Source organism: Nicotiana attenuata, chromosome 10 (assembly GCF_001879085.1).
Source record: "Nicotiana attenuata strain UT chromosome 10, NIATTr2, whole genome shotgun sequence".
NCBI classification, from domain to species: domain Eukaryota; kingdom Viridiplantae; phylum Streptophyta; class Magnoliopsida; order Solanales; family Solanaceae; genus Nicotiana; species Nicotiana attenuata.
Window position 1 is genome coordinate 30980137 of NC_031998.1, and position 15639 is coordinate 30995775.

The window sequence follows — 15639 nt, forward strand, 5'->3', positions numbered from 1 at the left end:
ATGAAACAAGGAAAAACAATAGATGTAGAGAGGAGGAGAGAGCTTTCTTATTTCATCAAGTGTTCTTCCAAGTGTGTTCAAATGTGTACAATATGATGCCCAAACCATCTATTTATAGGATAATATTGAAGCAATAAAAGGGATGTCATGAACATGCTATTAACTATTGAAATCATGGGGTAAGATCATGTAGGAGGTTATGTAGATGTGGGAGTTACAACTATAATGGTAAAAAGTAATGGGAGGTTAATGGAAAAGAGTAGTACAACTATAATGGTAAAAAGTAATGGGAGGTTAATGGAAAAGAGTAGTGGGAGTAACTTCTTTAGGAGTTATAGACATCCACTATATAATATAATATAATATTTCATAACAGAACCTCCTTAGTATTAATATAATACTTCCTTTATTTATATATAAAAAAATGTTTGGAAGTCTGAAATACGTTTCATCCCCCCCCCCCCCCCCTCTTGTACTTCCATTCATCACTGTCTACTTCTAGTTTTCAGCTATCCCCACAGGACATGTACTTGCTGCAGCCAAAAAAGAGAGACGCAAATGCAATTGTCAGTTCCCACGTTGATGCATGCGCCGAAATGCAATGTGCAAATTTTGCGATAATAATACTGAATATATCATCAGATAGCCAATTGGTTTTAACACTTAAGAAAAAGGTAACACCGGTCTGCACCTTTTTAAAATAATTGCCAGTGTATAGGAAGACTAAAAAGGGGAAATCCTTGAGAAAAACAGTTCGCAAAGCGGCTATAGATAAAACTACACCATTATAGTGAACACTTGGTCTACACATAGCCCATTGAACTCCCAATAAATTGGAATTATCAAATGCCTTTTTGATATAGTGATCAGAGGAAAAACCATGTTATTTTTTCATGGACATTGCCACCTTAAACAAATTGTGCATGTTTTGAAAGGAAAGAAAAATAGTCTCTTGCTTACATTTTGTCTCAGTAGTAAGAGATTCTGTATTGCTTTCACAAGACACATTTTCTCCAAAGTCTTCCTAAATGATGCAGTGAATCTTGTGTCTTCGTGACAATATACTATACCGATGTAAGAGGATAACAAAGTACCAAGAATTTGATACTTACAGAACTAAAACACAAAACGACTTCCAGTACCATCAAGAAATCGATCAGTATGCCACCCTTTTGCCTGCAGCTCAGCTAAAAATGGGGAGAACACAGAATTCATCTTCTCATAAGCCTCTTGTGAGATATTTGTACTTGGTTCCCTAGCTAATCGTTCCATATCTGAAGCATAAGCAGCAACCATCCAACCCCTCAGTGCATCTTCACCAGTTGCATCGTGCTCCAGTATCATATCAGTCCATCTACTTCCACGGTTTAAAAGGAACTTTTCCTCCGGAAATGTTTCTTTAAATTGTCGCAGCTTTGAAGGGCTAACTACTTCATGCAGAGACCTTCCCACCTTCACATTTCCAGCATCCTCTATCAGCCTTCCAGGAAATACGAGATTTTCTTGATATCTTAGGTCAGCAGGACTTGAGATTTTTCCAGTCTAGATAATATAATAGAGAACTCAGTTAATTGAGATGGTATTCGATCTGTCTCACCTTTGCAACTTTAGATATGTACCTTCACAAATTCGGCAACAATCATTGCAGTTCTCTGCGGATTTAATGTGTTGACAGGAGTAGCTCGCATTTCTTCACAGACACTGTAAACGTGCATAATAGACAGCAGCGGCGCAACAACCAACTGCAGGGTATTCAATATTTTCAGAATCGGAAAGGACCCTCTAATCAACTGCAATAACAACTCAACACTGCGAACCTTACATGACAAGCCACTTCCTTGCGTTCTCTACAAGTAATTGGGCTAAACAGTCTACATGATTGTATTACCATGCTCTGGTAAAAACTGAGCTCAGCAGGGAGTAGAAGCCAAAGGACCCCTGGAACAAAAGTTCCTACAATTTCATTTTACTCATCTTTGAGGTTTGGGAAGCAGACATACCAAGAATGTCTAGTAACTTTTTCAAGTCTGTGATTTTGGACATCTAAGGACACAAATTCTTCTTGTACTTCTACCAGCTTGAGGTTTGTAAGCACAACAATGGAAAATAAATTTAGATAGCTACAGAGAGAAGCATACATGGGATTTCATTAACTTAGGTACAAAGATCAGACTCAGCTAACGCTAAGATGACATCAACAAAAGGAATATGACAACCAATATAACTGATGTTACCATCACTCTTACTTGATTACTACTTTCAGAAGCATTATCAGTAGGCTCTAAAGATAAAATTCTCCAACCATCTAATGACATTTTGTCCTGCCACACTTTTGCACTCCCTTTTCTCTATACTCTCTCTCCATATACACATAACAAACACTAGTATAAGTATGTTTCGAAGATTACCATTTAAATATGCTGTATGTCTTATCCTTTATATCTGCTTCATGGACAATCTAAAGAATCTTACTTGCTATAGCTTTAAATTGTGAACTCTTCATGCTACCGCCAGAAAAAGTATTCAGGGAAAACCTTGCAGCTCCTGTAAGCTGGAGCCATACCATGAGTCCACTACTCCTATAAGTACAGAGTTACAACACCAGGTGTCTATTCATCAATGTAACACATGGCATAGTTAACAGTTCACGGTGATGTCAAACCAACAATTCTGCATAGTGGATTTTATAATCGCATTAAAGTTTAATACTCCTAGTTTAGACATGATTTGGAAGCCCTATAAAAGGGTCAAAGCAACAACAACAACAACAACAAGAAGAAGCCCAGTATTTTTCCACAAGTGGGGTCTGGGGAGGGTGAGATGTACGCAGCCTTACCCCTACCCTAGAAAGACAGAGAGGTAGTTTCCGATAGAAAAGGGGTCAAAGCAGAATAAAAGAAATGTAGATAATACACCTTTAGTGGTAATAAAACAGTACCTTTCCCTGCATTGATGAACAAATATTAGATGCTAAGTGAATTCCTGCTCCGAGCCCGAGAACATTAAAAAGAGTGGAAATAGCCTCGCCTTTAGCAAATAGATCACTAAGATTTCCTTCTTTGGCAAATGAAGAATATATCGGCAATCTTGTTGCTCTAGCTGCAACAACTGCCATTCCCTGACAACTCCAAAGAAATTTTTCTCTTTTAAAAAAAATAGGTTCGTTAACATTGCTGGCAACAAGTATCTCACAAATCACAGAACAGAAGCTTAGATAATTTACAATTTTCAAAATATACCATAGTTAAGCTTTGACTAATAATATTTCTTTCACAGATAGAGAAAGTAAATGAACACTACTCCAAAAGAAGAAATATTACCCTTTCAAGGGAGATTTTATCATAAAAGAAATTGCGACGTTAGAGTAAGTCGTGTCATTCCCTCAGAGTTCTGGAAATTCCAGTTTCCTCTATACAAAGTTTTCAATCCTATTATGCTTCATATATAAAGTGTAACGATGAACGAAAAAAAGGTGGTATATAGTGTACATAAGATTAACTTCTCGATAGATCTATTCTTGTATTATATATATTGAGCAGTATTTTTTGCTCCTGCTCTATGAAACAAAACAAAAAAATGCGGTTAAAAGAATACTATTTATCAATTCAGGATAATAGCGGAGAACTTTCGAATGAGAAAAAAAAGGGAAATCATGTCTGCCAGAGGAATAGACGGAGTAACAAGAAATAAATGTATAATACAATCTACATCGGATCAATGTCGTTCATAAGTTTATAGATCTCCCTGAATAGTCCAATCAATGCACCTCTTTATTAGTACGCAGAGAAACTTACCTTTGCGAAATTGCCAAGGCCGGCTACTTCAAGAAACAGATGTGGGCATAAAGGAGACATAACCTCTAAACCAGTCCCCAAGTCATACAGAACATCAGCTGCAGCATAGAAAGCTAATATAATCAAAATCTTTATAATGTGACAGAGAAATGCAAGTAATAGAATCAATTCGTGCAGTAACAACTCCTTTAAAGAATAAGCAGAATCACAGCATAGCACAGTGCTCCATGGACATCATGTAAACCTAAAATTCTCCAACGTTTAGGCTCAGAATCCATCCGTGCACCCAAGTTGCTACATATGAGCTTTCCCACATGCTGCATGCCATCCTTTAATATCTGTAAATAAACAAAACAATCGTAACATACCTCCAAAAAAACGGAAAGGGAAATGGACAAAATAATTAAGGAGCTCATGTGTTAAGCCTGCCAACTAGATAAGAAAACTTACCCAGCTCACTGCAGTTGCTTGAGCAGGAGTAGGACGCAAGCCTGCAGCAAATAGCAGTGACTGCAAAGGAGTAATGCTTAAAAATACCATCATTTTAACATATGTATTATGTATTTAGGTATTAAGAGCAAAAGGCAATTTCAGCCAGCACTATATAATATAGTGTTTCTCTCTGAGTGCGTGTTTTTTTTTTTTTAAGATAGTACAGTTAAAAAAATTTTATGAAGCCGCAAAAAGTTTAGCAGTCTGTGAGAATCTTCATAGTTAGAAGAAGACCTGAGTCGACAAAACAGATAATGCTGCACTTGTGAAGTGTTGCAGTGCTCGAAATTGTGTGTATCTCAGATAGCCCTCATTCACACTGCAGAAGCAATCAAGAGCAGCTATTTACATTACATATTCAAGAAGCTTATACGAAGGGGAACCTTGGCGTAACTGGTAAAGTTGCTACCATATGACCAGAAGGTCACGGGTTCAAGCCGTGGAAACAACCTTTTGCAGAAATGCAGGGTAAGACTGTGTACAATAGACCTTTGTGGTCCAGCCCTTCCCCGGACCCCACGCATAGCGGGAGCTTAGTGCACCGGGCTGTCCTTTATTCATGAAGCTTATGAGAAACTACAACTGTTGAGAAATGATTTCTAGGAAATCCATACCTATAAGGATAACCAGATGGAAAAAATTTATTCAGAAAGGATTCAACCATTCTCTGTGCAACTGGTCTTGAGTCATCAACCATCTTGACCTGTAAAGAGACATAGAAGTAAGTGTCTATTTGAAAGGCAAGTAAAGTCTTTTGACTAATTAACATGATAAGGAAAACTTAGTGCATGGTAGTAAGTCTCTATTGAGATGCAAGTGAAGTACTTTTTTGATATATTAACAGGACAAGGAAGACGTAGTACAGAGTGGCAAGTCTCTATTTCAGGAGCAATAAACTTCTGATAAATGGAGATGACAAGGAAAATGTACATACTATGTCCAGTGGAACATTCAGGCAGCAAGGAAAAACAACCAGTATAGAATACCTATCACTGGGATGTAATATATACCCATTAACATGCTCAAGATGTTTATAACCCCTCAAAAGTATTACTCTCTCTATTTCAATTTATATGGAGTAGTTTGACCGGGCATGGAGTTTTAACAAAGAGAGGATGATTTTTGAAACTTGTTGTCTTAAATTTGCCATACATGTGTGTGGCAATAAGAGTTATAAAACTTATGATTTTAAATATGTCATAACATTTATGTAGCTATAGAAGCTTGTCCAAAACGTACGCAGAACTTTTTGTAAGCGGTGTCGTATATATATAAATAGAATAAATAAATAAGTAATATTTAATATCATTTTCCTACAAGTTGAAAGCCTTGGTCCAAAGGTTTAGTTGAATATTATTGCAAAGGGAGGTGTAGATTTGATTCTCCTTAGCCTAACATTTTTAACAAAAATGTTCAAAAAATAGAATGTATAGGTCCAGCCTCGAACCTACGACCTCTACAAGCCCAAATATGAGCTTGACCAGTGGACCAAGAAGTACTCTTTGCCAGGAAACGGTATATTGCTTCATTTTTGCAAAATATTAGTATAAACATTTAATTTTTTTCGTGCCAAGGCTTCTACCCATGTGCGTCCGCCCCCGACAAAGGGTAAGTGGGAAATTCAAGTTAAATTAATATTACATAAGGTTTAGGAGCAGTAAAGTTAGCTTGTTCAGATAATAGTTGTGAGAGTGCAATTGTCTTTTAACTAACCGGTAGTTTATTTACTGGGTACCTATTAAAGAAGAATATCTTCAATTTCCAAACCTTTCCGCACAGCCCCGCATCCAATCCCATCCTTGTTCAGCCAAAGTTTGAACTGAACATTTATTGAAATATCACTAATGGCGTTACGTAGTGCAATTACCTAACTAGGCTAATCTTTTTTTCTTCGTTTTACTGGTACATTGGTTACTACAACGAGCAATAAAACGTAAAAAAAAGTGGGGAATTCTTTGGCAAAAGAAAGGAGAACTTACCGACAGCTTACCATCAGGTTCAAATTGGAATTGGCGAGAAACCGAACTGGAGATTTCGACCCAAGAAATTGGCACCTGAGGCGGCAGCTCATCTGCTTCTTTTCTTTGCATCTTTATCTTCTCCAGCAGAAATTTCACCCAAAAATTTTTAAAATGAAAGGGAGACTAATAAAAAGAAAATGTCCCAAGTCTTGAACTAACTAACTGCGAAGAAATGGAATAGAAAAAAATACTAAATAAGACAATAAAAACAAGGATAAGCGAGAGAGTTACCAGTGTTTTCATTTGGAACAAACAGTATTATGAGAAGAAAGAGAAAGACAAAGAGAGAGAGACAGTTCCGCCGGGAAGTTGGGGATATGGGTAGCTATACTGCCAGACGCGGGAGAGGCTAGGTATGGGCTGTCTCTATATCTAGTTATTTTATAAAATTTATACCATACTAATTTTTTGATTACTCTATTTTGCACAAGAATTAGACTTTTTAAAACCATCTCAATTACCTTGATTTTTTCTAAAACTATACGATTCGATTAATTTATGATATTTTTTCTTAAGAATATCATATAGAGTAGCTAGTAAAAGTTAGAACGTAATAAAATTTGTATGGGACTTTGGCAAATATTTTTGGGAAAATTTCACTTAAGAACAACTGCATTCCCTATTTTTCAATTTATAGCCCATATTTTAATTTACAACCAACTAGCCCAAAAATAATGGGCTAAGATTCAACATCCAACTCCGATAGATTTTCAAAAGAGATTTTTTCATGAGAGAAAAACATAAATAGGCAAAATTTAAGAAAAATTTTCAAGAACCTAGCAGCAATTGAGATTTTACATTCATAGCAACTAAATAATTATATTCCCTAGCAACAAGCTTTAAACATTTATTTAAAGCACCCATAATCACGTATTTAAAACATTTATTTCCTTAAGAAAAGGTAATCAAGTTATACTATTCAAAAAGACTTGTACTTAATTATTTCTCACATTGCATAATTTATTCGTTCTTATTTACAGTAAAATAAAATTAATAAATCTGAAATATAACATATATAATTAATATACATACAGAAGGTTAGAATATAACTTTATACTTGCGATAATATACGCTGAATAAATTAAGTATAAATTTATAATATAACTATGTACAAATTATAATAGATAACTATACTCCATGTAAACCATGTATAACTGTATAAGTAAACCAAATAATATACCAAGTAAAAATCATATTAATGTCATATTTTATTATTACTTCTTCACCATTGTATATATTGATTATGTATTAATATTAATAATAGTGGATAATAAAAATACACGTGGAATATATATATATATATATATAGTATTATAATAGTATATAATTATGTATATTAAATATGTATATTCACGATATAATAATGATATTTAATAGTGTATAAATTACTAGTATACTAATATACACAGTATAATGATGGTGTTTTATAGTTTATAAATTACAGTGCTATTCTAAGTATATTAAATTAATGTTATATTTTATCATTCTAGTTTCACTTTAGTTTGTGGTTAAGAATAAATATCCTTGTAGAAGAATATGGCATAAATGAGCGAAATAAAGGAAAAAATCTTTGAGAATTTTGGTAATTGTTGGTTTATGAAAAGAGAGAGAAAATTTACAATCTTTTTACAAAATATAAGTGAGAATGGAAACGATTTCCTTAAAAATTGGATGCTGCCATTTTGAACTTTTAAAATGTGAACGGTTTACTTAGATATTGGGTGCGGCATTTAAGATTTTAAATTGGAACCGATTTCCTTAAATATTGGGTGCGGCATTTAAGGGATTGCAGTTATTTTTCTATAATGCTGTATTTGTAACAAAATCTGCTATTTCTGGAATAAACGAAGAATACTATTAGTTAAGAAAATAATTTTTATAAAGAGATTATCCATGTAAAAAACTCTTTTTTTTTTCACTCCTATACACTATTGGAAACTTTATTACCCTAAATGTTCATGTTTAGTAAATTACCCTACCTACACAAGTTTTGTTTACAAAATATATACATTCCACCTTAAAAGGCTCCCAATCCATTATTAGTGCCTTCAATTAAGGGATTTAGTTACACCATTTTCCTTTTTTTTTCTCCTCTCTCCTCTCTTCTCTCCAGATTCTGTCTTTCTCCTTTATTTTCTCGAATTCCTACAATACAAATTAAAAGTCAGATACTTCCATACAATACCAAACAGAATGCAAATAATTGCCACTCTTTTTAGCAGCAATCCACTAAGAAATGGACAAGATACCCATCAACAATTATTTTAAACTCTATCTTGGCACACTAACTCTTTTTCAAACAAACAGTTAATGATGATAGGCGTCACTTTCATGTTAGAGTGGTTATTCACAATAAAACAATGATGCAGTAGCATAAAAAAAATTAAATCCTTAATTAGTTAGTCCAAAATTTAATTTATATTAAGCTCCTACGACAAACTAAGCTTCTTAACTTGGTTTGAGATTGGTACAATCAAAATGTTAATTAATAAAACAAAACTTTAATATATATTTTTTTACTTTAGATCTGGAGTAGATATGGAGGACAAAGAGCCAATTTTGTCCACATTTTGATTAAAATTTTGTGGGTATGGGCAACTGGTTCACTTGTTGCGTTCAAAGGCGTGAGAAAGTCGCAGGAATCCCTAGAGCTGGAATTTTAACGTTTGCCAACTCTATAGGAACCAGTGGTATTATTCTTCATTCCTGATAAAATTCGACGAAGACACCTTTGCCAAACCCTCTCTCACCTCCCAGTTATATACAACTACAATATAATACCACTTAAATGTAATTTTTATACAAATTTTATACAATATATCTTTTGTATATTTTGCATCTAATTTATACATAGTAAAAATAAATTTCATACAACTAATTATATATTATACAATATATCTACAACTTATCTACAACTTTCACACATTATTTCTACGCAGTTAAATACAACTACAATAACATACAACTTACATACAAATTTTATACAATATGTCTTTTGTATATTTTGTATCTGATTTATACATAGTAAAAACAAATTTCATACAACTAATTATATATTATACAACTTATCTACAACTTATCTACAATTTTCATATATTATTTCTACTCAGTTATATACAACTACAATATCATACAACTAAAAATTTTATACAATGTTGTTCAACTTTCATACAATAGTTAAATAAATAAAAGAAAAATATATAAACAACAGGATACAATTTTTCTACAAATTTACTACAATTTCTGCAGTATAATGTATGTCATGTCTTCTTCTTCTTCTTCTTCTTCTTCTTCTTCTTCTTCTTCTTCTTCTTCAAGTTTCAATCTGAAATTCAACCAAAACCAAGTCTAATCTTCACCAAAACCCCTCAAAATTGAGATATAAACTCCAAATCATATTCCCAATTATTTGCAACAACACCCAATCCAAACAAATAATGATTTTTGAAAATTCAAATTCGAATTCAAAGCTTCAAAGCTTTTTAATGGCTGTCAATAGTGGAATTGCTGCTCTCTTTTCCTTTGCTTTACATTACTGAAATTTGGGATTGAGAGATAGAGAGAGACGTAGAGAGAATTCTCAATTCTTTGCAACAACATCCAATCCAAACAAACAATGTTTTTTGAAAACCCAAATTTGAATTCAAAGCTTCAAAACTTTTTAATGGTTGTCAATGGTGGAATTGCTGCTCTCTTGTGCAAGATACGTGGGGAGGGAGGGGTGGGATATGGAGAGAGAAATGTGGGGGAGTGGAAGATATGTTAGAGTAATTTTAGGACACTAATTATTATCATTAATTCCCTTAAAACGTACATAAATGGTAATTGGGTATATAAAATGTAATTATAGTAAAACTTGAGTAGGGAGGGTAATATAGTTTCATATAGTGTATAGGAATGTAAAAATTTCTTTAATTACTATTTAATTTTTAAAAAAGATTTCTTAAGCTTTGAAGTTAATTTTGGAATCAGTAACTATGACTCAAATATTAGTTGAACAAACCAAATCTATTTGGGTGGTGAAAATTAGATTTTTAACAAACTTAAATATGTGAGCTTAAATTCCGAATTTGATTTTGTAAGAAATTTGGAGTAGGTGTTATTTAGACTTGTTAGAAATAGTATAACCGTATATAAAATTTGATGTCATTTAATGGAGATTTGGACTGGTTTTGAACAAGAATTGCAACTGAAAAATGTGGAAGAAGTTCATCTACAGACGCTTTTATAAAGGTGTATAATAGTGTATAAGATGTGTTTATACACATATACACTATTATACAAGATTATACAAAAAACTGACTTCATCTTCTTCCTTGCGTCTTTTCTGAAATTTAACTCAAATCTTGCTCAAATCTACTCCAAATCACTTCAAATTTAAATTTTGAAATCCTTTTGATATTTTCAATCAATTGGAACAACACCCAATCCAAACAACTAACAAACTCAAAAAAATTCTATTTTTGAAAGTAAAGCTTTGAATGGCTTTCAATGGCGGACTTCTACTCTTTAATTTTTTTACGTTGCAACCAGGTGACATAGGGGAAGAAGCAGTAATGGCGAACGAGCCCTAGCATATATAAAAGATGTGAGAAGAAGAGAGAGTGAAAGCAATAGTTGTGAGAACACAAATTTAACTCCATAGCTTTTAGAAGCAATGATTGTAAGAATACAGATTTTGAATTTGCAAGAGCTAGTGTTTTCAAAATATGTACAATATGGGCTAGGTCTGGTAAAGCTTAAAAACATGAGCCATTTTTTGTAATGGCGTGAAGTCATGTGTATTTTCTTTTAATTCTTTCATTTTCTTTTTAATATATTTTTACTATTTTAAGGGTGATGAATCAAGAAAAAATAAAATATTTCTAGAATAAATCTAGATTCGTCTCACTATTTTATAACAACATAAACAAATTAAGCAAAAACAAGAGCAATATAAATTACACAAGTAGAAAGATATTAATTAAGAGGGTATTTGGATTGGCTTATTTTAAGTGCTTATTGGTTTTTAAGCACTTTTTTAGTTTATGTGGTGTTTGACAATGATAAAAAGTGCTTAAAAGCACTTACTTTTAGGCATAAAAAAGTACAAAAATAAGCCAAAATCAAAAGTTGGGTATTACCAACTTATGGCTTTTGGCTTTTAGCTTAAAAGCTACTTTTTATAAGCCAATCCAAACATCCCCTAAGTTGGAACTCAAAAATAGAGTTATTAAAACATTAAGTATCCAACAAGAGAAATCTAAAAGAAATCCAATATCTTGTGTCTTGCTACTCAAGATAATTGGAATACCTGGTGCATTGCTACTCAAGATGCAAGAATTAATTTAATTGTAATAGAAGTAGCAAAATAGTTTTGGGAGTTGGGAATTTAGGTATTAATTACATGTTGTCTTGTAGCAATTTTCATATTCCCCACGAAGTAAAATAATTTGATGCCTTGTGATTTTTAAACTTAATATGTAATATATTTTCATATATAAATTTATATGATAGTGTTTGGTAATTTTTTGAATTATTTTTATGAAATTGTCACGGTCCAAACTCCCACCGAAGCCGTGACGGTGCCTAATACCGCTTGCTAGGCAAGCCAACAATTTCACAAAGACAATAAACTCAATTAACAGAACTTAATAATCTCAACAGCGAAATAATCATAAAATATCTTAATATAGCAACAATAACACAATTACAACCATCCCAATGACCAGGTGTCAATGAGTACATGAGCGCTACAGAATTTCAAAAGACAAAATCAATCCTCAATGCATAAATTGTATGAATGACAGAACAATGATAACAAAAATAAACAAAAGAGAACTTCAAGGTTTGTGAACGACATAGTAGCCACCTCGTAGTATCCACAGGCTGGAACCGTGCGAACTCTAACAATCACCACGTCCAGAAGTACCTGGATATGCACATAAAATGCAGAGTGTAGTATGAGTACAACCACCTCCATATACTTAATAAGCAACAAACCTGTCACGACCCCAACCCTGGTCGTGATGGCGCCCGACACACTGCTAGTCAAGCCCGACCAATTAACAACCTTAACCCAATTCATTATACAGATCATTATTTAGCTAACACAATTAAGTTACCAAATCAACATATTATTAGTCTGAAATAAGAGTTAAATGTGCGGAATTTCAAATAACAATACTACTACATAGCCCAGAAGATCCTGTGTCACAAGTCTGAGCCTCTAATACAGGTTTATCAATCTAATACATGTCACTCTAGGGGAATACGAAATAAAAACAAAGGATAGAAGGGAGAGATCAGGGCTGCGGACGCCATGCAGCTACCTCGATGCTCCCAGATATGCGCTGCTCAACAGAGAATCCTCACTCAGCCTCAGATGCACCTGGATCTGCACGCAAGGTGCAGGGAGTAATGTGAGTACTCCGACCCAGTGAGTAATAAACATAAATAAAGGCTGAGAATAAGAAATCATGGATAAACACATTGTAATCTATAATATGGCAGTTTAAACCAAGTAGTATGAAATCAATAAACCAGTGAAGTAGAAACATGGAAAAGCTACAACAGATAAGCAAATAAATGATAGCCAAATAAAGGAATGCAGCACATAGTACGGTGCTCTCTAGTACCCGCTGCGGCGTGCAGCCCGATCCATTTATTTATCGTCGACGGCACTCACTGGGGGTGTGCAGACTCCGGGAGGGGCCCCTTACGGCCCAAGCGCAATATCAAGCCATCTCGTGGCATCAGCTAGGCCCTCGGCCTGGTATCAATATCAATATAATACTGCTGCGGCGCGCAGCCCGATCCATACTCAGTCCAGAAATTACATAAGCCCCTCGGGCCATAATAAAATAATAGTTCTCAGCCCAAAACATCATTAGAAATATCATTTAAGTTTCAGATCTGAGTAAAAGTGGCTGAGTTTTGTAAAACAGTATTAAATAATAGGACTGAGTTCAAGTAATATGTCAAAATAGTGAGAAAACAGTGATAGCAATCCCCGAAGAGTTCAAATAGTTGGCACGAAGCCCAAATATGACAATTAGTCAAAAAAATGATCATATCAAATAAGCTTCAATCAATTACGCGGTAAAAACATCACTCGGTATAGACCAAGTCCCAATCCCCAATAGTAAACGACCCCGCGCTCATCATCAAGCGCGTGTCTCACCTCAATATAGTACTACGATGTGCAAATCCGGGATTTCAAACCCTCAGAACATCATTTACATTCATTACTCACCTCAAGCCGGCCAAAACTCTAGCTCGCTATGACCTTGCCTCTCAAATCGGCCTCCTCGCGCGTCGAATCTGACCAAAACCAGAGCGAATACGTCACAATAGGCTAAAGGAACAAAACCCAATCGAAAACAATCGAAAAATATCAAAAATCCCGAAATTAGCAAAATCCGACCCCGGGCCCACTTCTCGAAACTCAAAAATCTTCGCACCATTAGATTCCTTATCTCCCCACGAGTTCATACATATCAAAAATACAAGAATCAGAGTTCAATTGACCCCTCAAATTCCCAATTTAAACTCTCTTAAACTCAAGCCCTAAACCTCCATTTTTAGTCCATTAATTCCTAAATTTTCAGTCTTAATTCATGAAATATCACCATAGAATTGTGTTTTAGGTTCAAAATCCTTACCTTATCGAAGTTCCCTTGAAATCTCTCTTCAAAATCGCCCAAAAAGCTCTAAGTCCGAAGTTAAAATGAATAAACCCTTCAAAAATCGTGAAGAAGAACCATATATACTTCTGCCCAGACATAACCGCTTCTACGGTCAATTAGTGTGACGACCCAAAGGGGTCATCACTTGTTTTCTTACCATCCTGTGCTTCCGAGGCCTTAAAAACCTCATCTAGGGTTGCCTCGATTTGCGTGCGCAGTCCGGGCGCGTAGCCGGAAAGCTTAGATATGAATTCTGTGAGAAAAATGCTAATTTTTGATATTAAATTGAATAAATTTGCCTTCGGTCAACATTTTGGGTAAACGGACCCGGACCCGTAATTTGACGGTCCCGGAGGGTCCGTAGGAAAATATGGGACATGGGCGTATGCCCGGAATCGAATTCCAAGGTCCCAAGTCCGAGAAATGAATTTTTGTGTGAAATTATTTTCTGGAAACAACTAAGGAAATTGGAAATGAAATGTGATTAGAAGATTATGGTATCGGGCCCGTATTTTTGTTCCGGCGCCCGGTACAGGTCTTATATATGATTTAAGCACTTTCTGTAAAGTTTGGTTGAAAACGGACGTCGTTTGACGTGTTTCGGACTTAAAATGGGAATTTGATGTTTTATGAAAAATTTGGAAGAAATCATGAGTTTTGGGGCTTGATTCGATGTATATGATGTTATATTGGCAATTTGATCGCATGGATAAGTCCGTAGGATGTTTTTTGAGGTTGTGTGCATATTTGGTTTGGAGCCCCGAGGGCTCGGGTGAGTTTTGGATAGGTGTCGGAGTGCATTTTCAACCTTGGGAATTTTGCTGCTATAACTGACCTGCAGGCTTCGCAATTGCGAAGCCTGGCTCGCAATTGCGAAGGTCTGCTCGCAAATGCGAGAAATTGCCAGGCCTGAAACACATCGCAAATGCGAAGTTGAGCCTCGCAAATGCGAAGGCTGGGGTTTCGCAAATGCGACCTTATGGTTCGTAAATGCGAAGTCCCCAATTCTCCTCATATTTCGCAAATGCGAACAAGTGTTCGCAATTCCCACTTTTGGTCGGGGTTCGCAATTGCGAACCCTAGTTCGCAATTCCCATATCTGCAGCCCAACAATTTTCATACTTAGTTGAATTTTAGGCTATTTTTCACCCCACTTTCAAAATACAACTCCTTAGGCGATTTTTCAAGAACAAGTTTCATTCCAAATCATTTGTAAGTCAATTTTTACTCAATTCTTTCATTCATTAACATCATTTAACATGTTTTTCACTTCAAGGATTTTCATGGGTGAAATTGGGGGTTTTGGGTAGAACCTAGGTTTTTCTAAAATTGGGGATTTGGACCTCAATCTGAGGTCCGATTTCAAAACAAATCATATATTTGGGTTTGTGGGGGAATGGGTAACCAGATTTTGATTCGAACCTCGGGTTTTGACCATGTTGGCCTGAGAGGCGTTTTGGTCATTTTACCTAAATTTGCGTCTTAGCTGTAAATTAAATAGTAGAATTAGTTGCTTGAGATGTTATTTACGAGATGTAATTGAAATGAATAGATTTGGGTCATTTGGATTCGGATACTCGTGGCAAAAGAGTGATTTCAAGTTGATTTTTCAGCCGGTCGAGGTAAATGGCTTGTCTAACCTTTTGCGGGGGACTTCTTCCCCTT

General features: G+C 34.9%; 1 protein-coding gene across 3 annotated transcripts; it reads right to left on the reverse strand.

Moving 5' to 3' along the window:
• LOC109233238 (protein root UVB sensitive 2, chloroplastic) lies at positions 460-6654 on the reverse strand. Of its 3 annotated transcripts, XM_019399039.1 has the most exons (11): positions 6539-6654; positions 6266-6382; positions 4901-4989; positions 4521-4605; positions 4245-4304; positions 4039-4132; positions 3795-3892; positions 2939-3118; positions 1620-1742; positions 1113-1542; positions 460-533 (listed from the first exon to the last, which is right to left on the reverse strand). In XM_019399039.1, exons 1-10 carry the CDS (start codon positions 6548-6550, stop codon positions 1117-1119), a joined length of 1284 nt encoding a protein of 427 aa, XP_019254584.1. In that variant the 5' UTR covers positions 6551-6654; the 3' UTR covers positions 460-533; positions 1113-1116. The 3 variants fall into 3 exon arrangements, with proteins under 3 accessions (XP_019254584.1, XP_019254583.1, XP_019254585.1); XM_019399038.1 differs by lacking the exon at positions 460-533 and having other exon boundaries at positions 818-1542; XM_019399040.1 differs by lacking the exon at positions 460-533 and having other exon boundaries at positions 955-1542; positions 6277-6382.

What these genes read in the sequence shown, in the direction of transcription:
- LOC109233238 (XM_019399039.1), bottom strand. An exon ending in GTTCATCAATGCAGGGAAAG is followed by an intron (nt 1,743 to 2,938) that starts GTACTGTTTTAT and finishes AATACCCTGCAG; the next exon opens with TTGGTTGTTGCGCCGCTGCT. An exon ending in TTGTTGCCGAATTTGTGAAG is followed by an intron (nt 1,543 to 1,619) that starts GTACATATCTAA and finishes TATATTATCTAG; the next exon opens with ACTGGAAAAATCTCAAGTCC.